At 37.6% G+C, this 27,085-nt stretch overlaps 3 protein-coding genes across 3 annotated transcripts in view; all 3 read right to left on the reverse strand.

Moving 5' to 3' along the window:
* The window catches only part of LOC133977810 (interferon-induced very large GTPase 1-like), a 250,066-nt gene that overhangs the window by 156,378 nt on the left and 66,603 nt on the right, over positions 1 to 27,085 (reverse strand). The window contains exons 7-8 of the mRNA XM_062416136.1: positions 576 to 776; positions 430 to 481 (exon numbers count right to left, since the gene is read on the reverse strand). Of these exons, the coding sequence (XP_062272120.1) occupies positions 430 to 481; positions 576 to 776 (253 nt within the window). The remainder of the gene's footprint in view (positions 1 to 429; positions 482 to 575; positions 777 to 27,085) is intronic.
* On the reverse strand, positions 948 to 2,526 carry LOC133985374 (serine/threonine-protein kinase Nek1-like). Its single transcript, XM_062425019.1, has 6 exons — positions 2,377 to 2,526; positions 2,177 to 2,273; positions 1,959 to 2,056; positions 1,622 to 1,705; positions 1,446 to 1,513; positions 948 to 1,342 (listed from the first exon to the last, which is right to left on the reverse strand). The coding sequence occupies exons 2-6, from the start codon at positions 2,271 to 2,273 to the stop codon at positions 1,213 to 1,215; spliced, it is 477 nt and encodes a 158-aa protein (XP_062281003.1). The 5' UTR covers positions 2,377 to 2,526; the 3' UTR covers positions 948 to 1,212.
* Positions 17,211 to 27,085, reverse strand: part of LOC133979043 (serine/threonine-protein kinase Nek1-like) — a 61,972-nt gene continuing 52,097 nt past the window's right edge. The window contains exons 2-12 of the mRNA XM_062417464.1: positions 26,290 to 26,329; positions 20,894 to 21,045; positions 20,702 to 20,798; positions 20,483 to 20,580; positions 20,143 to 20,226; positions 19,969 to 20,036; positions 19,779 to 19,865; positions 19,463 to 19,517; positions 19,066 to 19,266; positions 18,920 to 18,971; positions 17,211 to 17,329 (exon numbers count right to left, since the gene is read on the reverse strand). Coding sequence (XP_062273448.1) covers positions 17,211 to 17,329; positions 18,920 to 18,971; positions 19,066 to 19,266; positions 19,463 to 19,517; positions 19,779 to 19,865; positions 19,969 to 20,036; positions 20,143 to 20,226; positions 20,483 to 20,580; positions 20,702 to 20,798; positions 20,894 to 21,013 — 981 coding nt within the window. The 5' untranslated portion in view covers positions 21,014 to 21,045; positions 26,290 to 26,329. The remainder of the gene's footprint in view (positions 17,330 to 18,919; positions 18,972 to 19,065; positions 19,267 to 19,462; positions 19,518 to 19,778; positions 19,866 to 19,968; positions 20,037 to 20,142; positions 20,227 to 20,482; positions 20,581 to 20,701; positions 20,799 to 20,893; positions 21,046 to 26,289; positions 26,330 to 27,085) is intronic.

Raw genomic sequence — 27,085 nt, forward strand, 5'->3', positions numbered from 1 at the left:
ATAATGATATAATAATAATTGTAAAGAGTTCATATTTTGAGTTGACCTCTTCATTGCACCTGTCATTGTTTACAGTTGGATTGTGAACTGGAACCAATTTGTTTCTTTTTTTACACAAATTGAACATTTCTCCACACAACGCACAAACATCCATATTTGTTGTAGGTGTTTTAGGTCCAGACAACAGTCCAATTAGCATTCTGCTAAAGCAAATTGAGCAATTTGTTTCTTTTATAACAGCAGTTTAAGATTCAGGCAACATTTCAGCCAATCAGTTCCAACTCTTTCACTTCCCACAAGCACTATTTACAGTAAACCAGAAACATGAAAAGAAATCAGAATTATTCTGATATCAACATCTTGTCTCTTGCCAACAGATTCTGTATTCATATGCAGACGTCTGTTTATAGAGATGAATAGTTTGCTTACCTGCTGACCCCAGTATCTTTCTCTCTTCAGGGCCAAATTCCTGAGCAATGATCTAGAATAAGTAGAGGACAAATATTTTGTAACTGAACACAGTCTGTTTTATGTAAATTCAGAGTTTATCAGAGACAACTAACTGTGTTCTCCACCTGTGGTGTGAGGAACTTCTGTATCCTGCAGCAGAGGAAAGGTCTGTACAGTATGCTGCTGACTGAGGGTCTCTCTTCAGGGTCACAATTCAACAGCTGAGCCAAGAGAGAGCACAGTTCTTGGGAGTAGTGATCAGACACTGGAGGGTATGAGCCACTGATGATCTTCTGACATAGTTCCTCTATAATACCAGCCTTAAACTGAGAGGAAAAGCATTTAGTACACAGTTATAACAACTGCAGGGAACATGAGGAAAGGAAAGATGACCCATTGTTGTGTGTTAGCCAAATATAAAGAGAAGAGATCTAAATCATTGTTTGGGAGAACATTGCAATGCTGTGTAAGATACATAGAATACTTACTGCAGGCTTTAGAGAGCACATTTCATACAGGACACAACCTACGGCCCAAATATCACTGCAGAGGGAGAGAAAGTCAGAGGAGAGAGCAGACAAACAGGCTGGGATCAGTTATGAAGGCAGCTTTATATTTATTCAATAAGTCACTTTAAGATGGAGAAAAAAGGACTTCATTGCTGAAAAAACCATAAAGTGGACATTGAGATTGAGAGGTTATTTAAAAACACAACATATAAGGCTTTACTCCCACTAGATTACTATGTTAACAGTAGGTCTACTAATTTACCCTCAAATGAGAAACAAAAGCATAATGTTTGTACCTTTTGTTGTTGTATGGTTTGTTCTCACAGATCTCTGGTGATACATAAAGTGGTGTTCCTATGCATGTTGTTGCCAGTTCTGCAGTGCTGGAAATGATGAGAGAATAGTAAGTAGGCTGTATTATTATTTACTATTTCCATTTTAATCTTGGCTCCACAGAGATCTGCAGTCAGATGACATTTTACAAACCTGTTCAGCACTCTTGCAATTCCAAAGTCCCCAAGCTGTACAGTCCCATCTTTAGTCAAAAATATGTTCTGTGTAGACATCATGAAAGAGATGTGATGTCATTATCATGAGGCTATACAATACAAATAAAAATGCAGAATCACTGAGATAAGATCATGTGATGTATGAAGTAATACCTGTGGTTTAATGTCCCTGTGGAGGATGTTTTTATCATGGATGTGTTTTAGTGCCAAACAAATCTGCACAAACCAGTCCAGGATCTAAGAAAGACAGAGGAATGTAAAGTTTAAAAGTATCAACTTGAACTATAAACATCATTTGTAATTCTAATGACCAAAAAAGCCAAGAAATATGAAAACAAACAAGTCCAAATACATTTAGAAAAACGATACAGCAAAATGAAACAGAAAGTGTTACATGATGAATTGTATCCACATGTTGTAAAGTTTCATCCTAAAGATTAACAGACAGATCCTAAACATTCATTATTATCTCAAAGACACAATAGCTTACTTGCTGTTCTGGGAAAAGTTTTCCTTCCTGAGATTTGATCTTCTTGGAGAGGTCTCCACCTTCACAGTAGTCCATCACAATATACAGACAGTCCCCCTCTAAAAGATTTTATACAGCGTAAGGAACATGCTTTCATACACATATCATTCATGCATCAGGATATTTTTGCAGTAGATGACCTCTGTGATACTTAAAGCTAAGATCTTAGGTCATTTTACCTTCAAAAGATTCCTTATACTGGACAATGTTGGGATGACTCATCTTGGAAAGAACTTTAACTTCTTTTCGAGCTTTCTGCTTCTTTTCAGTCGACATCTGTCAAAGTGAGAGGAACAGATAATGATGTGAAAGAGCAAAGTAGTAAAGGAGAACTCATATGAACACTGAAACTGTTGAACATTATGCATATGGTGCTTACTTCAGATATGAAAATCTCCTTGATGACATATTGGTGTCCATCCTCTTTGGATGTGACAAGGGTGGCTGTTCCAAATGCACCTTGCCCAATTTTCTTCACCGTTTCATACTTATCCTTGTTAGTGGAATGACTGTCAGCACGTGTTTGTTCTACAGAGACACAGATAACTGATTACAGACAAACAAGCATACAGAAGGCTGAAAAAGGAGTAGATGCAATGTTTTTGTTGTTGAGGTATTTTTATACATTCTGGTGCTTTTTTGGCGCTACAGTAGCACTGCCACCATTTTGGTCTAAACACCTTCATTCAAATCCGTCTCATGCTGCACACCCAAAATCAGCAAATCAACAGAAAATTTCTCAAAATAAGTCGTCAGTAAATTGTATGACACTTACGGTATACTAGTTACCATAGTAGAAATACCAGTACTACATTTACATTACTCTCAATATAATTGCGGGTCATTAGTCAATTGTGTCATCGTGCGTGTTTCTTGTGCTATAATGCAGAACTAACATAGTTTTTCCTGAGCTGAGTACCTGAGGAGATTTGCACATTCACAATATCGACCGGGAAGCAAGAGGTTAACAATAAAAGTAAAGTATTGGTTGCTGGCTATGTATAGACGGAGCTTTAAAATGTTCTCCTTCTCTGCTCAGGTGCTTTCTTGGTGTTGTTTTGTGCGACCCACCACCTCCCCATCACTGCCCATACATCAGATTCATCAGTGCATTACTTCAACCTCATCAGTCTGATGTACTTCAATTCAAAATGATAGTCCATTCACTATTATAAAGTATATTATGTATCATATTATATTATATAGTCCATTCACTATATTATATATATACACTGCCTGACCAAAGAAAAAGTTGCCACCAAAGAAAAGGTCACACACTCTAATATTTTGTTTCTTTTTAAAAATATTTAGCTTTGATTACGGCACGATTCGCTGTGGCATTGTTACGATAAGCTTCTGCAATGTCACAAGATTTATTTCTGTCCAGTGTTGCATTAATTATTGTATTGATGATGGGAGAGCTGGACCACTGCGCAAAGCCTTCTCCAGCACATCCCAAAGATTCTCAATGGGGTTAATGTCTGGACTCTGTGGCGGCCAGTCCATGTGTGAAGATGATGTCTCATGCTCCCTGAACCACTCTTTAACTATTTGAACCCGATGAATCCTGGCATTGTCATCTTGGAATATGCCCGTGCCATCAGGGAAGAAAAAATCCATTGATGGAATAACCTGGTTATTCAGTATATTCAGCTGACCTCATTCTTTCATAATGTTGCTGAACCTAGACCTGACCAACTGCAGCAACCCCAGATCATAGCACTGCCCCCACAGGCTTGTACAGTAGGCATTAGGCATGATGCGTGCATCACTTCATATGCCTCTCTTCTTACCCTGATGCACCCATCACTCTGGAACAGGGTCAATCTGGACTCATCAGACCACATGACCTTCTTCCATTGCTCCAGTGTCCAATCTTTATGCTCCCTAGCAAATTGAAGCCATTTTTGTTCTGATTAGCCTCACTGATTAGTGGTTTTCTTAAGGTTACACGGCTGTTCAGTCCAAATCCCTTGAGTTCCCTTCCCATTGTGCGTGTGGAAATGCTCTTACTTTCACTACTAAACAGCCCTGAGTTCTACTGTTGTTTTTCTATGATTTGATTTCACCAAACGTTTAAGTGATCGCCGATCATGATCAATCAGGATTTTTTACCGACCACATTTCTTGCTCGAAGACAATGGTTCCCCACTATCCTTCCAGTCTTTAATAATGCGTTGGACAGTTCTTAACCCAATTTTAGTAATTTCTGCAATCTCCTTAGATGTTTTCTCTGTTTGATGCATGCCAATGATTCGACCCTTCTCAAACAGACTAACATCTTTTCCATGACCACGGGATGTGTCTTTCGACATGGTTGTTAAGGAAATAAGAAGCTACTCATTGCATCAGTGGGGTTAAATAACTTGTTGCCAGCTGAAAGATGATCGCCCATGCAGTAATTATCCAATAGGAGGCTCTTACCTATTTGCTTAGTTAAATCCAGGTGGCAACTTTTTTTTGGTTTGGATTTAAAAGGAGTCTAAAATGTATATTGTTTAACTTTATGGTTTAAGTATAAAGGGATTCTTTTTATTTTTCTATAACTAAACACTTTATTTAAGAACCACAATCAAAGCTTTTTAAAAATGTATTTATCTTATTCTTTTTTTTAGATTTTGTTGGCATAGACGCCTTTATTTAGCAGTAGACCGACAGGAAACATGGGAGAGAGAGGGGGGTGTGACATGCAGCGAAAGACCTTTGACCAGGATTCGAACCGGGGTCGGCTGCGTATATGACATGCGCTCTAACCACTCGACTACCTGCACGCCATCTTATTCTTTATTTATTCTTATTTTTTAAAATTCTATTATTTATTTGAATCCCACCAGTTGAGTGTAAATACTAATAAATGAATTCTACTGTATTTATTTGACAGTCTACAATCTGCCCACTAGACACAGATGCTGATGGAACTACAATGAAAATTAATACAGACATTATGATGTTCTGGACCTTCATTTGAGATACATTTTCACAAATTGGACCTTAGTGAATTTTAATTGAATACCCCTGTTATATACATTCACTGAGCGAAGATTAAACAACATTTTAATGCTGACAAATACTTAAATATTAAAATTTCCACTTGTGAATAAAAGGATACATGTATTTAATATATTTATAATCATATATTTAACACTGTGGACAAATTACACATTTTGACATTAGACTGCATTGGCAGCACACATACACTGGAATGTGAAGGGAGACAACAGCATTTTAGAGTCGGACGTGTTTTATGACAAACAGGTTTTTCTAGTTTAATGTTTATGTTTTGAAACAGGGGAAGGACATTTGGCAAGTTTTTTATTTCATCAATGTTTGGATATCAGTTTGTTTACATTTCCAAAGAAAGCGATTGAGGTTTAATGCAGTCCAATCAAATCTATTTTCAACAAATCATTTTTGTAACTAGACTCCATCTATACATTCTGTCTCACTTGGTAATACATCACGTTATGAAAGCTAACTGTCATTTCACTGTGACATTTAAACCCTGAATGTTATGATTTTAAAAATCCTGACTTGGTGACTCCTGGTCAGAGTTGACCCTAAACCTTTGGGGGCCCTAATCAAAATCTGCTGTGGGGCCCCTCAAACTGTCGTGTGCTCTGAGTGTTTTATGAGCAATGAAAGTGGGAAATGTAGCTATCTTCTCTTTAGGTTTAACTAAAACACATAACTTACCAGTATTATCAGCTTTTTGGGTGCCATAACCAGATTCTGCACCAGAAGTAGAGGTGGTCAATGGACCTGCATTGAAATAAAGATATTAATTAAACATTTACTTACTTGTTAAAACAGTCTATCATTTCACACCCCCTTTATACTCATAATAATACGAGCTGTGTTTTCTGCCACCTGTGACTCTTTTCCAGCTATGCACTTAAATAGTTCTCCTGGAAAAAGGGGGAATGAAAGAGTAAGTTATTAATGTAAGGCCTTTACAGGGATTAAAGTTCTCCGTCGCTACAATGGATTTCCGTCAATTGGACCGCCGAAAGGCCATATATGAGATCAATGCAGATCTGATGAAAATAACAAAGGTATAATAATAATATATAACGTGATACTCTACATTATTATCACAACAAACACACAGAGCAGACATGGGCAGCCCGCAAGTCAATTTCCAAATATCAATAAATTGTTAAAATGGGGTTGGAAGCAAGCAGATCATTACTGCATCTAAATGACTGAGTTAAGTTATGACAACTCTCCACAGCTGTTTCTGCTGCATGGAGGTTCAGCTCTGCCCTGCTGAGACAGAGGAGAGGAGCAGCTAACGTTAGCCTATGCTGCTATTAGCAGTCATGCGCTGCTCTCCTTTTGAGAGTCTGTTCAATGCAGCAATACTACTACTTTATTCATCCTCACTGCTCTGTATAAAAGGTCTGGACACTGAATGGAGGACAGAGTTACTCCGTCAGTAAGCGGCTACAGGACGCTGTTGTGTTAGCTGTGCTTGAGCGAGCTAGAGAGTGAATGAAGAAAGGGAGCGCTGACAGTAAGAAAGCCGGTGAATCAGATCAATAAAACATTATTTTCTGATAGTTTCACAGCAGTTATGTTCAACAGCACAAATAAACTTCCCCACACACCTCCACTCAACCCTGCAGCTAAGCCTCAAACCTCTGAATGTGAAACACCTGCATGTATAGCCGTACCCAGCATTGAGGTCACCTCTGTATTTTTCCTAAGGTACACAGAGCTGTCAAATCTCACGCAATTGACCATTTTCACATGCACTCTCGCCACACTGCTATTTCTCACGCTGTAAAAATAATACTGTAAAGGTTTTTTGTTTATTATTAGTTGTATTAGTTATCACTTCCACCATGACAAAAATCAGTACATCAGTCTATCCGCTGTTTTCAGAGCGCTGTGTTAGTGCTTCATTATTAAATCCATTCCGCTTGTTTATTGTGTGAAAACCCAAATCAGTGAAACTCTTATCCATGACACACTTGCTACGTTAGTAAAACAGTGAAAAGATGAGGAGAGTGGTTAGTTTTTATTATTTGGTTGTTACTGTAGAGAGGACCAGTCTGTTTTTGGCTGACAGTCGCTTGGTTTGATGTTTGTTAACCTAAACAACATGGACATCAAGTTGTTTTTTTTAAAAGGGTAAAGTAGTCATCACAGGTAGTAATCAGTTAACTTCAGCTAACTCCACCTAAGTCTCTTATGGACAGGAGCTGACTAATAAAAGCCTGGCTGCCTCATTTATAAACTGGCTCATAAAACTGACAAATATTCTAGTTTTTGAGGAGCAATCTTTGGCCTGCTGCTGAGGACTTTGGGTAAATTTCTAGTTTCACAGACTGGTACTTTACAGTCAGTTGTACAGGGTGTCCACAAAGTCTCTTTACAATATAAAAAATTCTTACAAAAGCAAATGATGAGATATGTTAATCAGATTTGTTCTATGTAGGTTATCAAAGTTTTAAATCACATTGCATTTGTGTATTTCAGGTACTCTGTTGATGAAATAGGTTCTATTAAATAAACCCCTAAAAAATGGCTTCTCCTCAAGAAAAGGCGCAATGTGTATCATGGTTTATTGAAAAAAAATACGCAGACTATGGGGTTATGTTAAAGATATCGTGTATTGAACAAAGATACAGGACATCAACAACCTGAAGCTAAAGATCACTGATGCCATTGATGAGGCTCTGCTACAGCCAACATGGCAAGAAATCGAGTACCGTTTTGATGCTTCGTGCAACTAATAAATGGTAAATTTGTACTTATATAGCGCCTTTCTAGTCTTTTCGACCACTCAAAGCGCTTTACACTACAACTCATTCACCCCATTCACACACATTCATACACTGATGGCAGGCAGCTACCACGCAGGGTGCCAACCTGCACATCAGGAGGAAACTACCCATTCACTCGCATTCATACACCGTTGGCACAGCAACGGGAGCAATTAGGGGTTAAGTGTCTTGCCCAAGGACACATCGACATGTGGACTGGAGGAGCCGGGAATCAAACCGCCAATCTTCCAATTGGAGGATGACCGCTCTACCTCCTGAGCCACAGCCGCCCCACAATAGTGGCCGTAAAGAGGTTTATTAAATGATTACATTTCCACAGATTTGTCTATTCATTTGCTTTTGTGATACATTTGTTAAATTGTAATGAGACTTTATGGACACCCTGTATTTATATTCAGTATCATTTGTTCTGATTATATACATGAAAGGATAGATACTGCTCACCAAATAAGTATTATTCCACCACCTCTGCTGACATCTAGGTGCATGAGAGTAAGTCAGAGACAGTTGCAGGATGCAGGGACAGAGCATAGATCCTTTGCTGTGGTGAGTGATGAAAGAGATTTAACAGTTTAGAATAATTTGTCAATGGGATTATTGAATGTTAAACATTTCAGTCAAGGTGTCCTGTATGACCAATAAAGTCAGGAGAGCATCACTTATTTGAAAATGTGATAACTTAATATAGCGTGACCATATTTTGATTTCCAAAAAAGAGGACACTAGGCCCGGTCACTTAAATGATACTCGCAGTTTACTCAAAGATTCCTTATAATTTTAATATATTTAAAGTTTATATGTATGGATAGAATATTTTGTTATATTACAAAATAATATCTCTCAAAGACAGAAATTCAGATAGGCTTCTCAGAGGTTACTGAACTTTCTTTATTATATATATTATAATTAGGGATGCACTGAAAATTCGGCCACCGAAACAACACGGCCGAAACAGCTAACTAAAGATCAGCTCCTCTGATGCATCTGTAGCAGACGTTATTCCTTTAATTGCAGCACTAAAGTGTAGTACACTCTTAGAGTCTGTGAGCACACGTTTCACTGAGATCTATTTGGATCCTCTGCACTTCATCGCGACTGTACTTGATCCGCGTTATAAAGATCATTACTTGGATGTGGGATTAAAGCAGCGCGCACCAGAAATGATCCGGGCCGCGATGGAGACGGAGAAGCGCACAGCACAGGAGAAGGTGTGTGTGTTTGTGTGACTATAAATGCAGCGCGTGAAAGTAAAGCGTCCTTATAGCTCTGTGTTGCTGCTTATTAGACCGCAACCCTCCACCAAGTGTAACAATTTTATTTTTAACTTCATTTTATATTGTGCATTGTTGTAATGTCAGTGCTAAATAAATATTTTCATACTTTTGTAATTGATTTATTCTTTGAATTGCAATGCCTTGATTTTAGTGAGGTTAGTACACAGTCATAGCCATAAATGCAATGGTACTAATAATTGGCATAATAATTTCTTTCGGTTTTCGGCCTTGGTTTCCTCATTTTCAGTTTTCGGTTTCGGCCAAGAATTTTCATTTCAGTGCATCCCTAATATATATATATATAAATGTAAAATCTCTGGAATAAAACAATGATAGAAATAACGTCTCTTTTGTCTTACAAAAATCAACTCGTAAAATAATCGCTCTCTTTTCAAGTCTTAGTGGACAAGTAAATAAATAAATAATATGAAATAATGTTCTAAATAATACCTCTTCTGTATTAGAAAATCCTGTAGCTGTGGTGGTGTTTCACAGTATGAAATGCCAACGCACCATCCGCTGCATTTACAGCATGCTCTGTTTATCCGGGTTCAACAAAGAACTCAGTCAACTTTGCTAAACTACTCTCACCTCGCACTGCCTTTTTATCTTTCTCTGTGTCCATCAGGCGGGGAGTTCCGGACCTCTGAAATGAGGCCAACGCGGAAGTAACTTAAAACTGCATTCTATCAAAATGCCACCAGGGGGCGACCGTTTTGGTGTCAAAAGGACTTCCGTCTCTATACAAGTCAATGGAGAATTCACCAACTTCTCACTTGATTTCTAACCTCAGTAAACGTTTTCAAAATGTGTTTATGGTCTCAATCGCTAGTTTAAAGCCTTCTTCAATGCAGTATGATGTTCATTTGGGACATTTTGGACTTCCTGATTTTATATTTGACGATAAAGCAGGGTATGCATTAGGGCGTGGCTACGTGGTGATTGACAGGTTGATTGGTTCACAGGTTCAGGAGGGCGCCTCTTGCTCCTCCTGATGCCCATATAAGTAGAATCCGTGTTTTTATTTTTCCCAGCATGCACATGAAATTTTCAAGATGGCGCTGCTCAGATCCGATACTATTGGCCTCCGAGCAGCAGTCCACAAACCAATGGGTGACGTCACGGATATTACGTCCATTTCTTATATACAGTCTATGGTGTCCATATGAGCTGTGAGGTCCCCGGCACCTTTATTGGACACAGACACATATGTACCAGCTTTGCACACGGTGCATTCAGCCTCCCATATGTCCCGACCGGGTCGGTAAACTGGGAATTTTTTTCGCAGTTCATCTGTGAACGTGCATTTGCGCTTTGGCATCTTTAACGCTTCAGCTGCACCGCCGGTGTCTGCTGCTTTCTTGTTGTGAGTTTTGGAGATCCGCCCACAGGGCAGCCTCTCTGGGATTACGTCACACACGCTAACCCAAACAATGACAACCGGGGCAGGTGGTGTAAACACATATACACACACAGAAGGAAAACCGGACATTATCATCAATTAATAAAACCCCCCCAGACGCCACGGACAGGACGTAAAAAGTGGGCATGTCCGGGGAAAAGAGGACGTTTGGTCAGCCTAAGTTAATATCATACTGTTCCCAGGTGAATCATCTTATGCTATGCTCACTTTCAAACTGTAAATCAACAATGGACCCTTAAATTCATTGTCATTTATTTGTAAAGGCATAGACCACCAAAAAAAATCAGACCCATATGTCACAGCTGTTTAATATGGATTCATCAATTTCTATACTTTTAGCTTTTTAATATCTTCTAACGTGATCTGGGGCCAAACTCTTCCTCTGGATGTAATTATGACATGTACCAATCATTTGTCTCACAGTAGTCAGATCAAAGTATCAAAACACCTGTTAAAAGTCACCAGAATACAGGAAATGACATCTACTGGAGGACCCCTAGACCCCATCCTCTATTCTATTGTCCCACCCACATTTCAAAGGCTTCCTACACCTATGCTGTACATAGTCATGTTTCTTTACTTGAAGTACAAATGTTATAAAATGTCTTTGATGTATGGTTGCAACCATGAAAGTACAGTGGCCCTGAAGGGCAAACGACAACAACAAAAAGGAAAACACAACGACATTAACTCCTAACGGAACCTGCTATGACGAGGATCATTGCTGATTGGCCGAAAGCACGTCTGTCTTTTTAACAGGTGGGAAAGGTTACAGTTACACTGTACCTGAGTGCTGTTTCACAAAAGCAGAATTAAGAAATCTCTCTCTCTCTCTGAATGAATGAATGACTTAGAGGTCGGGCCAGGGAAGGTGTTGAAGACAGGCACCTACCCAATCTGATAGAGTACCTTTATTCAGATTTTCAGCATATCTAACTGAATATAAGAAACGTAGTGAACAGATCATCTGTGGATGGTGAGGGCTCCGCGCTGCACAGTGCTGAACTTTGGGACCCAGCAGTCTGCACAGAAAGCTCCTCTCAGTATTAGAGCTTCTTCATCTAACAGGTTAACATCCAAACAACAAGGGCACGCAGTTGTGAAGAAAGAAACATGTGAATGGGAATTTTGATGCGGGGCATATGAGGCGTAAAGCAGCCTTTCCCACCTTTTAAAAAGACAGGTATGCTTTCGTCCAATCAGCAGTGATCCTTGTCATAGCAGGTTCCTAACCCTTTCTGTTAGGAGTTAATGTCGTTGTGTTTTTGTTAATGTCTTTGTGATATTCTTTTTGTTGTTGTCGTCTGCCCTTCAGGGCCACCGTATGAAAGGCCCAAAAAAAAGATTGGAGGCCGCTCAACTTCCGTCAAATCTCACTCCAATGTTTTCTGAAAAGTTGACAGCTCCGAAACATTGACTATCTTAGATGTTTTGTGTCAGCCTCCTCTTCATTTAACTTTTTTCTTCTTCTTTACTACTTGATACATCATTTATGCTACTGCAGACTCAGACTGACATGTGGATGGATCCATAGCAAATTTAGATTTTGGACGTCAGTAATTCTAAAACCCTGCGTACGGCCCTGCCTGCTGCTATTTAAAAAACAGCAGCAGCTTTATGCAGCTTTAGTTGCTTCAGTTTAAATAAGTCTTAATGAGAGATCTTCTTTATGTCTATGATGATGATCTCTGTATTCAAGAGCCGTATGTTTCACCTGGTGGAGCTGAGTCCTCAGTGTGTGCTGCTCACACAGAGACAGTGAACCAGGTGAAAACTGGAAGTGACAACTACATCATTATGTTGCTGTAAGAGCAATAAAAGCTACCAGAGTAAAAATCCAAGAAGCTTTTGGTCCATATCGCCCGGGCCCTACTTGTAAGTAAACCAAAACTCTTTCTTGTTCTCCTTTGCAGATATTAATGATTGTTAGACGAGGCTGTTTTAAAATGTAACATGCACTTTTTTGAGTGCAGAACGCGCCATTACCAGTCAAGGCAATAATTTTAACGTTAGTTGGTAAATTTTTCAGTCAGCGATAGTCCTTCTGTTTTTGGGTGTGGCTGCTGTTTGTGTAAAGCGTCATGCTCTGGTAACGTTAAATATGATGTTATTCCTACATGCCCCCATTGCCCATAGCTAATGAAAACTGCAAGTTTCTATTAAACCTTTACACATTTCCTTTCATTATAGTTTGAAGTCAAAGCAGAGCAGTGACCATCCTCGAGAATCAAGGTAACTCAAATGTTAATTAGGCTGTAATGTCAGCATATTTTTCCCCCCATTTCTTTTATTTGGAGACCCTTTTCAGTAGCTTTGCAACTAAACCTGTAACATCAGGTTTAGTTGCTAAGCAATAAATGTTGAGCTAATATTTGTTGATATCACATTAGTTACCCAGTGAAGTGCAACAATATGGTTTCTGTGTTGTCAGACAAATTATATTCTTAGCCAAATTAATTCACTTTTGCAAGCAGCAATGCTATTTTCATTTAAATACAATTTTGTTCTGATTAAATGGCACTCTTTAATTACAAAAGACATAAGAAATTGCAAATATCATCTTAACAATTATGACATAAATGACCTGGGTGTCGGCTCTCATTCCTTGAATACATTTATTTTTCTGATAACTGTCCAATAATTGCTGCCAGTCTCTCATCCTGGGCTTTCAGATCTGGTGCTCCTTGTCCTCCTCCTGTTTCCCTTTTTTTAGTTCTGCGTTTTTTGTTTTCTTTACTAGTGCCACCGTCTGAGCCCAAGATGACACAGCATTCACCGGCTCAGTTATTGCATGTCCACCTCCAATGCAATTATTTCAATTTCTGCTGTTGTGAAAGTATTAGATTTTTTCAGATCATCTCTTATAACTCATCTTCTCTGTTCAGCATATCGCACTCTTTAAGATACACCAAACAGATATACTTATATAAAGAAACAGAGGCGTGGTGGTATGCTGATTGCAGAGCGCGGACACGCGCCTGTCAGTTTAGAATGATTCCTATTCACTAACATACGCACTGTGCTGAGCACATATTAGTGAATCATTGATTTTTGCACTCTTGGCCATAAAGTGCTTCACCCCCCCCGCACGGGGGAGAAGAGCAAGAGGAGAAAAAAGAGATGCTCACACTGACCTGAAATTAAACAAATGCACATACATTTAGATAATAACATAAATAAAGACAAAGATAAAGGTTTGCTGTCTTTTATAGCTACCATGTTGCTTTCTCAGTGCAGGCACGTGTGCAGTGCAGCAGAGAGAATGACAACGATGGAGAGTTGATGACAACTAAATTTGCGACATTCAATCATTTTAACTTATTTTAGCTATGCATGTTTATGCAGCTGCACTACTTTTCTAACTTGTAGTGTTATAACCATGCACACAATATCCCAAAACTATTCAACAACTAACCGAGATCAGTTGTCAGCAGTGAATGTCACTATGTGTCTGTGTAATGCTGCTGCTACACTGTAATTTCCCAGCTTGGGATCAATAAAGTAGATAGATAGATAGATAGATAGATCTATCTATCTATATACTTTATTGAGCTTGGGATCAATAAAGTATATCTATCTATCTATCTATCTATCTATCTATCTATCTATCTATCTATCTATCTATCTATCTATCTATCTATCTATCTCAAGGCTGTAATTGTTTTTTGCAAAATTAGTTTTAATAGTATCTATCAAACCCCACCTTTGCCAAATAGTTTAGCTTTTTCCTGTTCTTTACATCATCATCATCATCATTTGATACTTGTGTACAGTTTCTGCATTCTGCGTTGTTTTTAAAGAGTTTCCTGAGAAAGCACCATGGTATTTTCTCCAGTGATTCAACAGTTTCATCATAAATACTGTTTTTGTTGATTTCCAAGAGAGAGCGAAGAATGAGCTAAAAATTTCTTCAGTCCAAGTTTGGAAAGAAAGTTGAAAAGGGCTGGGGAAGAGAAACGAAACATAACTTTAAAAACCATCAACTCTTTTGTGTGTGTGTGTGAGAGAGAGAGAGGTGCATACCAGGACACATTTACTTTGGCTTTTCCACCTGTTTTTCAACTGCAGAGGTGAAGCATTTTGGCTGAAACATATTTATAAAACAGTCATAGCAGACTGAAACTGCTGTTCTGCAAGTTATTTGTGAGTGTTTACATTTTGTTATCTTTCTCCTCATCACATATGCATTTCAGGCAAGATTTTGCAAATAACAGGAGACGTTGACAGATGTCGATTATGTTCTCTGCTGGATTTAAGGTCATGGAATATGTGACTGTCAGTTTTGTGGGTAAATTTCTCACCTCTGAATATCCAGCATAAACACAACACACATATTTAATGAAATATAGACTTGTATATCTAAAAAGAGATTATTACAAACATAAAATAAGCACTTAGGCTTTTTTGTTCAACAGGCTACACTACACTACAGTTTGCAGCTAAACCTGAGACATTGGGCCAGATGCAAGAATATGTTCGTATTTTTCTTCTTAAATCTGTCGTACTTTTTTCGGGAGGTGGAATTTACGAGTGTGCCACGTCGGATTCACCAAACACTCGTATCACCAGGAAACAGTCGTAAATGACCTTCGTAAACATGATGAATCCCACCTGTTCTAAATGAACGCGCGTTCCCGAGAATAGTAAATTAACATGAATGGCGCCCCCAAAATACCACGCGCGCACCGTCACAGAAATAAAAAACAAAAATGACTGAACATGAATTATACCAGGGGACGTCATCAGCCAGGGAGTTAAACTTACTTCGATCAGCAATATTTCAATTAAATGAATAACAGTTATTAATAAATAGTCAGTTTATAGAAAAGTAACTTTGGAAAAGTAACTGTGGACAAGTCGCTTTTTAGTTTCGGCCGCTAATATTTATATTGTAAGCTTGCATTATATCATAGTTTCAATTGTCAATTCAAATGACTGATATATCTACCTAAATTGTTAAATAGCCTACTTCTTTATACTAAATAGCCTAATAATTTTACAAACAGAGTAATGCCATCATGATTATGGATTCAGAAATGCAATTTAATGAACAGGACATAAAGTGGGGAGTATTTGATACACTGCCGATTTTGCAGGTTTTCCCACTTACAAAGCATGTAGAGGTCTGTAATTTTTATCATAGGTACACTTCAACTGTGAGAGACGGAATCTAAAACAAAAACCCAGAAAATCACATTGTATGTCATTTAATTTAATAATTAATTTGCATTTTATTGCATGACATAAGTATTTGATCACCTAGCAACCAGTAAGAATTCCGGCCCTCACAGACCTGTTAGTTTTTCTTTAAGAAGCCCTCCTGTTCTCCACTCATTAGCTGTATTAACTGCACCTGTTTGAACTTCTTACCTGTATAAAAGACACCTGTCCACACACTCAATCAAACAGAGTCCAACCTCTCCACAATGGCCAAGACCAGAGAGCTGTGTAAGGACATCAGGGATACAATTGTAGACCTGCACAAGGCTGGGATGGGCTACAGGACAATAGGCAAGCAGCTTGGTGAGAAGGCAACAACTGCGCAATTATTAGAAAATGGAAGAAGTTCAAGATGACAGTCAATCTCCCTCGGTCTGGGGCTCCATGCAAGATTTCACCTCGTGGGGCATCAATGATCATGAGGAAGGTGAGGGATCAGCCCAGAACTACACGGCAGGACCTGGTCAATGACCTGAAGAGAGCTGGGACCACAGTCTCAAAGAAAACCATTAGTAACACACTACACCATCATGGATTAAAATCCTGCAGCGCACGCAAGGTCCCCCTGCTCAAGCCAGCGCATGTCCAGGCCTGTCTGAAGTTTGCCAATGACCATCTGGATGATCCAGAGGAGGAATAGGAGAAGGTCATGTGGTCTAATGAGACAAAAATAGAGCTTTTTGGTCTAAACTCCACTCGCCGTGTTTGGAGGAATAAGAAGGATGAGTACAACCCCAAGAACACCATCCCAACCGTGAAGCATGGAGGTGGAAACATAATTCTTTGGGGATGCTTTTCTGCAAGGGGACCAGGACGACTGCACCGTATTGAGGGGAGGATGGATGGGGCCATGTATCGCGAGATCTTGGCCAACAACCTCCTTCCCTCAGTAAGAACATTGAAGATGGGTCCTGGCTGGGTCTTCCAGCATGACAACGACCCGCAACACACCGCCCGGGCAACTAAGGAGGGGATCAGTAAGAAGCATCTCAAGGTCCTGAAGTGGCCTAGCCAGTCTCCAGACCTGAACCCAGTAGAAAACCTTTGGAGGAAGCTGAAAGTCCGTATTGCCCAGCGACAGCCCCGAAACCTCAAGGATCTGGAGAAGATCTGTATGGAGGAGTGGGCCAAAATCCCTGCTGCAGTGTGTGCAAACCTGGTCAAGAACTACAGGAAACGTCTGATCTCTGTAATTGCAAACAAAGGTTTCTGTACCAAATATTAAGTTCTGTTTTTCTGATGTATCAAATACTTATGTCATGCAATAGAATGCAAATTAATTACTTCAAAATCATACAATGTGATTTTCTGGATTTCTGTTTTAGATTCAGTCACTCACAGTTGAAGAGTACCTACGATAAAAATTACAGACCTGTACATGCTTTGTTAGTGGGAAAACTATGGGCTGAAATATGTGCCACCAGAAACTGAATTTGAATCATTTATATTTGAATTTGAATTGCTTAACTTGAATAATTGCATTAAATTCAGTTCTCACAATTCAAATTCAATTTTCTGTGACAAACATCCGGGTAGTTGAGGCAGGCTGAGCAATCGAGTGCAGATACACAGGACGCCTCTTCAGAACCATCAGCGTGTTGGCCGCAGCTGTCAGTTTAAGGAGAGCTAAATGAAATAAATACAACCTAACAACAAATAGCCTAAATCATTTAGATAATTCATAACTGTTATACAGTGATATTTCTGCCACTTTCCCACAAGTGAGAGACATAATCACCAGGATTTTCAAAGTAAACACTGTGTTTGAGACGGAGACTGAGCTGCTGCTGCTTATATAACTTATTGTTATACATTTAAATGATTATAGGTCATACTTCTGGCAACTTAAATTGAATTGTATTTATAAACGTCTGATAACAACCTAAACGACGTGACACAAGGAATTCTTAAACAGGCCACAGCCTCAATGACTACTGAAAATTAAAGACCTAACCATGTTTTGTGTGCTGTGTTCAGAAGACTCCCCTCCAACTGACACATTACAATTTAAATTGATGACCTATTCAGTTCATTACAGGACAATTTCAAAAAGCTGACTGGGTTAATGCCTTTCGGCTCGGTCCCTAATGATTCAAATTCAGTTTCTGGTGGCACATATTTCAGCCCATAGAAAACCTGCAAAATCTGCAGTGTATCAAATACTTGTTCTCCCCACTGTAGTATACACTTGCTCATTGCCTACATCCCCTGTAGTTCACACCCATTACTCAGAGGTCTCTAAAATACTGACAATATAATATACGCTCAGCCTCAGGAAAAATGTGAGTTTCCCCAAAAGACATGATATCGTTGGCACACTGCCATTAAACAATTAGACAGTAACAGTCATGTTTTATTGCTTTGGAGGACTGCAGGTTGGTTGTGTGTGACAGGTACGGCAGGTGTGCATCACTCGTACATTTTGTTCGTACCTCAGAGAAAATCCAAAATACGAGAAAATTGGTGAATGCGGCAAATCCTCGTAAATCACTCGTACGCATGGTTTAAGAACAAATCTGTGCATACGAGTGGTTCTTGCATCTGGCCCATTGAGACTCAAGTGGATGTTTGGCTTCATTTAGCTCAGTATTAACATCCATATCAACACCATCTTCACCTCCACCTTCTCCATTCTAAACTGATGCTCCATCTCTCTAACTCTTTCCACATGTTGCATTGTTTATTTTTTTAAGAATGTCAAGACAAACTTTGATTTGTCACTTCATCTCCTTTTTGTTCCCTGTGAACATGTTTATTACGTCTGAATGTAATAATTAGAATATACTAAAGATAATAATATAATAATTGTAAAGAGTTCATATTTTGAGTTTACCTCTTCATTGCACCTGTCATTGTTTATAGTTGGATTGTGAACTGGAACCAATTTGTTTCTTTTTTTACACAAATTGAACATTTCTCCACACAACGCACAAACATCCATATTTTCTGTAGGTGTTTTAGGTCCAGACAACAGTCCAATTAGCATTCTGCTAAAGCAAATTGAGCAATTTGTTTCTTTTATAACAGCAGTTTAAGATCCAGGCAACATTTCAGCAAATCAGTTCCAACTCTTTCACTTCCCACAAGCACTATTTACAGTAAACCAGAAACATAAAAAGAAATCAGAATTATTCTGATATCAACATCTTGTCTCTTGCCAACAGATTCTGTATTCATATGCAGACGTCTGTTTATAGAGATAAATAGTTTGCTTACCTGCTGACCCCAGAATCTTTCTCTCTTCAGGGTCAAATTCCTGAGCAATGATCTAGAATAAGTAGAGGACAAATATTTTGTAACTGAACACAGTCTGTTTTATATAAATTCAGAGTTTATCAGAGACAACTAACTGTGTTCTCCACCTGTGGTGTGAGGAACTTCTGTATCCTGCAGCAGAGGAAAGGTCTGTACAGTATGCTGCTGACTGAGGGTCTCTCTTCAGGGTCACGTTTCAACAGCTGAGCCAAGAGAGAGCGCAGTTCTTGGGAGTAGTGATCAGACACTGGAGAGTATGAACCACTGCTGACCTTCAGACATTGTTCCACCATATTACCACCCTTAAACTGAGAGGAAAAACATTTAGTACACAGTTATAACAACTGCAGGGAACATGAGGAAAGGAAAGATGACCCATTCTTGTGTGTTAGCCAAATATAAAGAGAAGAGATCTAAATCATTATTTGGGAGAACATTGCAATGCTGTGTAAGATACATTAAATCTACATGAATTAGTAAACAGCTCACACACAGAATACTTACTGCAGGCTTTAGAGAGCACATTTCATACAGGACACAACCTACGGCCCAAATATCACTGCAGAGGGAGAGAAAGTCAGAGGAGAGAGCAGACAAATAGACTGAGGTCAGTTATGAAGGCAGCTTTATATTTATTCAATAAGTCACTTTAAGATGGAGAAAAAAGGACTTCAATGCTGAGAAAACCATAAAGTGGACATTGAGATTGATTGTTATTTAAAAACACAACATATAAGGCTTTACTCCCAATAGATTACTATGTTAACAGCAGGTCTACTAATTTATCCTCAAATGAGAAACAAAAGCATAATGTTTGTACCTTTTGTTGTCGTATGGTTTGTTCTCACAGATCTCTGGTGATAGATAAAGTGGTGTTCCTATGCATGTTGTTGCCAGTTCTCCAGTGCTGGAAATGATGAGAGAATAGTAAGTAGGCTGTATTATTATTTACTATTTCCATTTTAATCTTGGCTCCACAGAGATCTGCAGTCAGATGACATTTTACAAACCTGTTCAGCACTCTTGCAATTCCAAACTCCCCAAGCTGTACAGTCCCATCTTTAGTCAAAAATATGTTCTGTGTAGACATCATAAAAGACATAATATCATTATCATGAGGCTTTACAATACAAATAAAAAACAAGCATCACTGAGGCAAGATCATGTGATGTATGAAGTAATACCTGTGGTTTAATGTCCCTGTGGATGATGTTTCTATCATGGATGTGTTTTAGTGCCAAACAAATCTGCACAAACCAGTCCAGGATCTAAGAAAGACAGGAATGTAAAGTTTAAAAGTATCAACTTGAACTATAAACATCATTTGTAATTCTAATGACCAAAAAAGCCAAGAAATATAAAAACATTAAACAAGTCCAAATACATTTTTTTTTAAATGATACAGCAAAATGAAATAGAAAGTGTTACATGATGAATTGTATCCACATGTTGTAAAGTTTCATCCTAAAGATTAACAGACAGATCCTAAACATTCATTATTAACTTCAATAGTTAGTATCTTACTTGTTCTTCTGACAAAAGTTTTCCTTCCTGAGATTTGATCTTCATGGAGAGGTCTCCACCTTCACAGTAGTCCATCACAATATACAGACAGCCTTTGTCTACAAGATTTTATACAGCATAAGGAACATGCTTTCATACACATATACATCAGGATATTTTTGCAGTAGATGACCTTTGTGATACGTTAAGGTGACAGCTAAGATCTTGGATCATTTCTACCTTCAAAAGATTTCTTATACTGGACAATGTTGGGATGACTCAGGTTGGAAAGGACTTCAACTTCTTGTTGAGCTTTCTGCTTCTCTTCAGTAAATATCTGCCAAAGTGAAAGAGACAGATAATATTAAAGAGTAGTAAAGGAGAGCTCATATGAACACTGAAACTGTGAAACATTATACATATGGTGCTTACTCTAGATATGCCATGTATCTCCTTAATGACATATTGGTGTCCATCCTCTTTGGATTTGACAAGGATGGTTGTTCCAAATGCACCTTGCCCAATTTTCTTCACCGTTTCATACTTATCCATGTTAGTGGAATGACTGTCAGCTCATGTTTGTTCTGCAGAGACACAGATAGCTGATTACAGACAAATGTACTGAATTTAACTACAGTACATAACAAACTCTGAGTTACATTTTTAAAGCTGCACTAATCAATGTTACAGTGATATGATTCACTGTTTTGACAATGTATCTCATCACTCTGTGCCATGTGAAAAAGGTCACTTATCATACAAAGAACATATTAATGCTTCTTGGGATGTTCTGTTATTTTTACACAGTTATGGTGTATTTATTAAACATGGTAAAAAGTCCAAATCTTGAGGGGAATGTACTGTATCTCCAAATGTTTCCAGGCTTTGGACATGAAATATTTATTATCAAAATGAAGCTGTTATGTATATGACCAGCATCCCTCCATCAGGTCATGGATGAAGAAGCTTGTAAAGATAACTTTGTTATCCCCTTTCTCTCTAAGATCCTCGAGAAAGCAGTTGCTAATCAGTGTAACTTTCTAAATAATAACAGCTTATTTGAGGATTTTCAGTCTGGATTTAGAGCTCATCATAGTACAGAAACTGCACTGGTAAAAGTTACAAATGACCTCTTAACTTCATCAGATAATGGACTTCTCTCTGTCCTCGTCCTGTTAGATCTTAGTGCTGCATTCGATACTATTGATCATCAAATCCTGTTACAGAGACTTGAATATTTAATTGGTATTAAAGGAACAGCATTAAACTGGTTTAAATCCTATCTGTCAGATAGATTTCAGTTTGTAAATGTTAATGATAAATCCTCCATGTAAACAAAGGTTAAAAACGGTGTTCCTCAGGGTTCAGTGCTTGGACCAATACTATTCTCCTTATATATGCTTCCTTTAGGAAACATTATTCGGAAACACTCAATAAATTGTCATTGTTATGCAGATGACACTCAATTATATCTATCAATAAAGCCTAATGAAATCAACCAGTTAACTAAACTACAAACATGTATTAAGGACATAAAGGCCTGGATTACCTGTAACTTCCTGCTGTTAAACTCAGAAAAAACTGAAGTTATTGTGCTTGGCCCTAAACACCTCAGGAACACATTATCCAATGATATGACTACTCTGGATGGCATTACTTTGGCCTCCAGTACTACTGTAAGGAACCTAGGAGTAATATTTGAGCAGGATTTGTCCTTTAATTCCCACATTAAACAAATTTCAAGGTCTGCCTATTTTCATCTGCGTAACATTTCAAAAATCAGACATATTCTGTCTCAAAATGATGCTGAAAAACTAATCCATGCATTTGTTACTTCTAGGCTGGATTATTGTAATTCATTATTATCAGGCTGTCCTAATAAATCTCTAAAGACTCTCCAACTGGTCCAGAATGCAGCTGCACGCGTTCTGACAAAAACTACAAAGAGAGATCACATTACTCCTATTTTAGCTTCACTGCATTGGCTTCCCGTAAAATCAAGAATCAGTCTGTGACAAATCTCAGTTGTGAGGCCCAGTGATAATAAATCATACTAGGTAAGGCTAACCCACCCTTTCTTATGGGAGATTGGAGCTTTTGTAAATTCAACCTAGGGCGCTTATTTTTCCAGACAAATCTACGAATTGCACAATGTATTAATTTAAACAATTTTAATGGAATACTGGTAGATAACATCTGAATTGGATACAATAAGCGTGGCAAAACATTCATTTTAATAATTGCAATCCGGCCTAGTAAAGACACTGGTAAATTCATCCATCTTTGAAGATCTGATTTGATTTTAGTAACTATAGGTAAAAAAATTAAATTTAGTTAAATCAGAGAGCTTTGGCGGGAAAAAGATATTTAAACCCATTGTAAGTCACCTTAAAAGGCAGGTATTCAGCAACACCCCTATTACTGCTTTCCCCTACAGGAAAGGCCAAAAATTTAATCATAATTTATCATATATCCGGAAAAAGTACTAAATTCATCAATTATCTTAATTAAAGCTGGTATAGATTTATATGGATCCTTCATAAATAGAAGAACATCATCTGCGTATAATGCAATTTTATGTGTTCTAACATTTGTTTGAATGCCCTTCACCTGGTCACTTGCTCTCACAGTTTCAGCTAAAGGTTCTATCATCAAAGCAAAAAGTAAAGGGGACAGGGGACAGCCTTGTTTTGTGCCTCTCTCTAGGGAAAATATCTGGGAAGTCAAACCATTAACAGATACAGCAGCTTGTGGAGATGCATAAAGCAATTTGACCCAATCAATAAAAGTATCACCAAAAGAAAATTCATTAAGAGTTCTGAATAAATAATTCCATTCTACTCTATCAAATGCTTTTTCAGCATCTAGTGTAAGTATTACTGCATTATTCTTGTTATATCTAACATACTGCATGATACCTAGAAGTCGTCGTATATTTGAATATGAATGGCGATTTCGAACAAAACCAGTTTGATCTGTTGCCACTAACTTAGGCAATACTGAGTTAAGACGTGTTGCCAAAATATTTTGGAATCTATATTTTGAATTGATAAAGGTCTATATGAGGAAGGAATCTCCAGTTCTTTCTGTTCTTTCGGTATTACCTTAATAGTGGTCAACTGTATTGTTTTAGGTAGTTTCCTAGCCTGAAAAGAGTGATGGAACATATTTGTTAATACAGGTACAAAAATGTATTTAAAAGTCTTATATACTTCAGATGGGAGGCCATCTGGACCACATGCCTTCCCATTTTTTAAGTTAGTAATAGCTCTTTCAACTTCTTCAGATGTAATTTCAGCATCAAGCAGATTCCTATCAACATCACTAACCTTAGGTAATTTAAGTTTTTGAAAGAGAATATTCATCCCCTCCTCTTTTCCTAAATTTTCTGATTTATATTGTGAACAAAAAAATATCTTTAAAGACATTTGAAATCTCAGAAGACTATACTAATTTACCATTTGTGATTATATATAATTTTGGTATTTATGGTTGTTATTTCCATAAATACCAAAATGATCTATTTATAAAACATGTATCTGGGTCAATGACGTATAAGGATATATTTAAAAAATAATAAATATGGGAATATCTATTGCAGTAATTCAAACATTAAGAAAGGTTGAGTACACATAAATACATATTAAAATAGTAAATTAGGTGTTTTATGTGTTTTTCCATCTCGATAAATTAGAACTGACCTTAAAAAAGTCATGTGGTGCGACCATGATCTATCTTAAAATAAATGAATTTAAGTGTTTCGAAACAAATTATTTGCATTTCCTTTAAGTTTTAGTAAATAAAAATCTAATATTTATGTTCTATAATGTCACAGTTGCCCTCTTAAATGTATGCAAGACTTATTTTTCCTGTAAATTGCTTAAAAATGATTGAAAAAATTTAAAAATACAATTCAGTTAAGCATACTGTATCAGTGATTAATATTAAAAGTGATATTTTACTCTGAATTTAATACAGTTATTGGTTTTATTGGTCGCACCACATGATGTTTTGTCACTTTAAATAACAGAAAAATTACTAATAACTTGGGGTTTTTGAAAAGTTAAAGTTATTAGATATAAAGGAAAGGTACTACATATATATGGTATTTTTTTTTTAAATCAATGTAAACCTTTTTTCTAACTGAAAAAAATGCAGTTAGACTGAAAATGTAGGCGTCACGTCATTGACCCATCTATATGGTGTTGGAGAGGGGAACCTTTACAGTGCTGCATACTGCATATTATGATATTTCTTACTTAAAAAGTAGAACTGAAGTAACTTTCATTAAAATATGATTGGTTAAAACATTTTCAAAATGACTTTCAGTTAAATAAAAGATTCTTTTTTATTTTTCCTCTCATATATTTCATCATTGAAGTTCTTAAGAATAGTGTTAAAATCTTGTCTCATCCTATATCGTGTATCGTCTCATGTCGTGAGCTGAGTGTATCGTCACACCACTGATAAATATATTATAAAACATATTTAAAAGTAGCTTGAAAGCAGTGTTGCACAAGTTGTCCCATTATTGCACATTGAGTTAGGTTGTAATAAGATGATTCTCAGTACAGTTCATGACTCAGTGGTGAGGCAGTGTGTTTGTTCAGTTCAGTGATGGTTCTTGGATAAAATCTGTCCTTCAGTCTGGAGATGTGCGCTTTGAGTGATCTGTAGCGCCTCCCAGAGGCTAACAGAGAGAACAGGTGATGATGGGTTGTTAGCTCTGTGGAGGCAGCCGGTCCTAAAGATGTCCTCCAGAGAGGGCAGGGTGAGTCCAATTACATTTATTTTTTCTCAAATTTCATTAAAAGTTTGGAGTGAGATTACATCTGTTAGGGAGCGACTTGACATTCTGTGTGTTTTGGCCCCTCAGCCCCAACCAGTTCTCCCAATTATTATTGCTACTAAAAAAACAGTTTAATTTTACATACAAAATAAAAGACTAATTCAGCTAAATAAAATAAATTGTTTTATCTATGCATTTAAAAAACAAAACAAATGGATCAATAAGAAAAAAAGCCATATGGCCCCAAATGAGTCTCTTAACCTTCACACACTGTTCATATTCAGACTCTTCACAGTATCCTGGTATAATTAGTCTCTAACAGACATGAATACCTCATCATCAGTCACATATATACAGTTTAATCCTTAATGAAGCTTTCAGAGAGCAGACAGTTTATCCTTCGGTTTTTATACTTTGTGTTTATGGAGAAAAACATGAATTGTATTAAATATGAAGAATGTATCAGTATTTTTAAATGTTTGAATAAATATGGGTCAAACATGTTTCAGCTACACACAAATGTTTTTGAGAAGTTGAAAAATTTAGTTGTAAGTAAAAAATTGTTTTGGGTGTTTTTATAGTTCTCAAATATATGTGCGCATTTCCGCTGTTGAGTTCAATGGTGTGTTGTGGTTGTTTTCAGATTTTGATGCCTTGATGACAGAGGTTTTACTTTATAAGCAGTTGTTTGGGTAGATAAAGGCTACACACACTCCGTATGAGAAGGTGCTTACTCATTTACCAAAAAATAAATACATTTAATAAAACCTGATTTTCCGAAATTACCCAACAACAAAAAATACTATGTTCTGATTGGCTGGTAGGTCGCTGACTTGGGACAGCTACAGTATGAACTCCCCGCTGTTTCTGTATATTATTAATGTCTGTGCGGTGAACTTTATCACGTCTCAGTGTGAGAAATGTCAGGTGAGGCGTGTGAGCTGCTTTAAATGCGTGAGACTTCAAAGCTTTGTGCTTCATATATCCTGTAAATATACATTTAACTTTCTGAATCAAGCAATCTCTGAAAGTTACTTACATGTTCTTGTTCCTGATCAGTCTGGTTTTCTTCTCTGCAGCTTCAGTTTTCTCTCACACTGCTGTCTTTGGTGCTGTTCATCAACTTTAAGTTCCTCTTTCTTTATCTTTATAACAACATGGCGACATAATATTCTCTCTCTCTCTCTATCTCTCTGTCCCCCCCCCCCCCCCCCCCCCCCCCCCCCCCCCGGGTTGCTGAACGTTCAAAACTGCACATAAACAGAGGCTGAGGTAAAGTGGAAGGTTGCACATTTGTCATTTCTCAGCCTGCAACAGTCTGCTCTGTGACCACATCTTCTTTTTGTGTTCCTCTCAACTCCTCTGCAGAGTGTCAAGCCCCAGTTCATCACGGTCATCAACCCCAGTTTAGACTTCCCTCTGTAGACAGATGAGAACGTTGATTTTCTATTACGTGGTCGACTCATGCTTTCACATTCACTTTTCTACTGTCTACAGTCTTTAACCTAAAGGAAGATGATCTGTATTAATAAATATAATATAAACTGTAATACTCAGTCGTGCAAAGTGGAAAAAACTGATAAAACTCCAGTGAACCAACTTTAATCAATAATTTAAAATAAAAAGAATATTATAATTCAGATTAGTCAATATAATTTAATTCATCAAGTGAATGTTAACAGAAAACAACACTAACCCACACTATGCAGACATGAATTTATAAAAACAAGTTTGATGCCAAAGTATTTATATGTCAATTATAACTTTGAAATTGTAACTAAAATATGCATACAACTCTTCATCTGTTGTGTACAGAATGTCTTCTTCTCAATGAG

The sequence above is a fragment of the Scomber scombrus genome, chromosome 1, assembly GCF_963691925.1.
Source record: "Scomber scombrus chromosome 1, fScoSco1.1, whole genome shotgun sequence".
Lineage (NCBI taxonomy): Eukaryota > Metazoa > Chordata > Actinopteri > Scombriformes > Scombridae > Scomber > Scomber scombrus.

What these genes read in the sequence shown, in the direction of transcription:
- LOC133985374 (XM_062425019.1), bottom strand. Translation starts at nt 2,273, where the DNA reads ATGTCGACTGAAAAGAAGCAGAAAGCTCGAAAAGAAGTTAAAGTTCTT. An exon ending in GTATAAGGAATCTTTTGAAG is followed by an intron (nt 2,057 to 2,176) that starts GTAAAATGACCT and finishes AAAATCTTTTAG; the next exon opens with AGGGGGACTGTCTGTATATT. An exon ending in ACAGGGACATTAAACCACAG is followed by an intron (nt 1,514 to 1,621) that starts GTATTACTTCAT and finishes ATGTCTACACAG; the next exon opens with AACATATTTTTGACTAAAGA.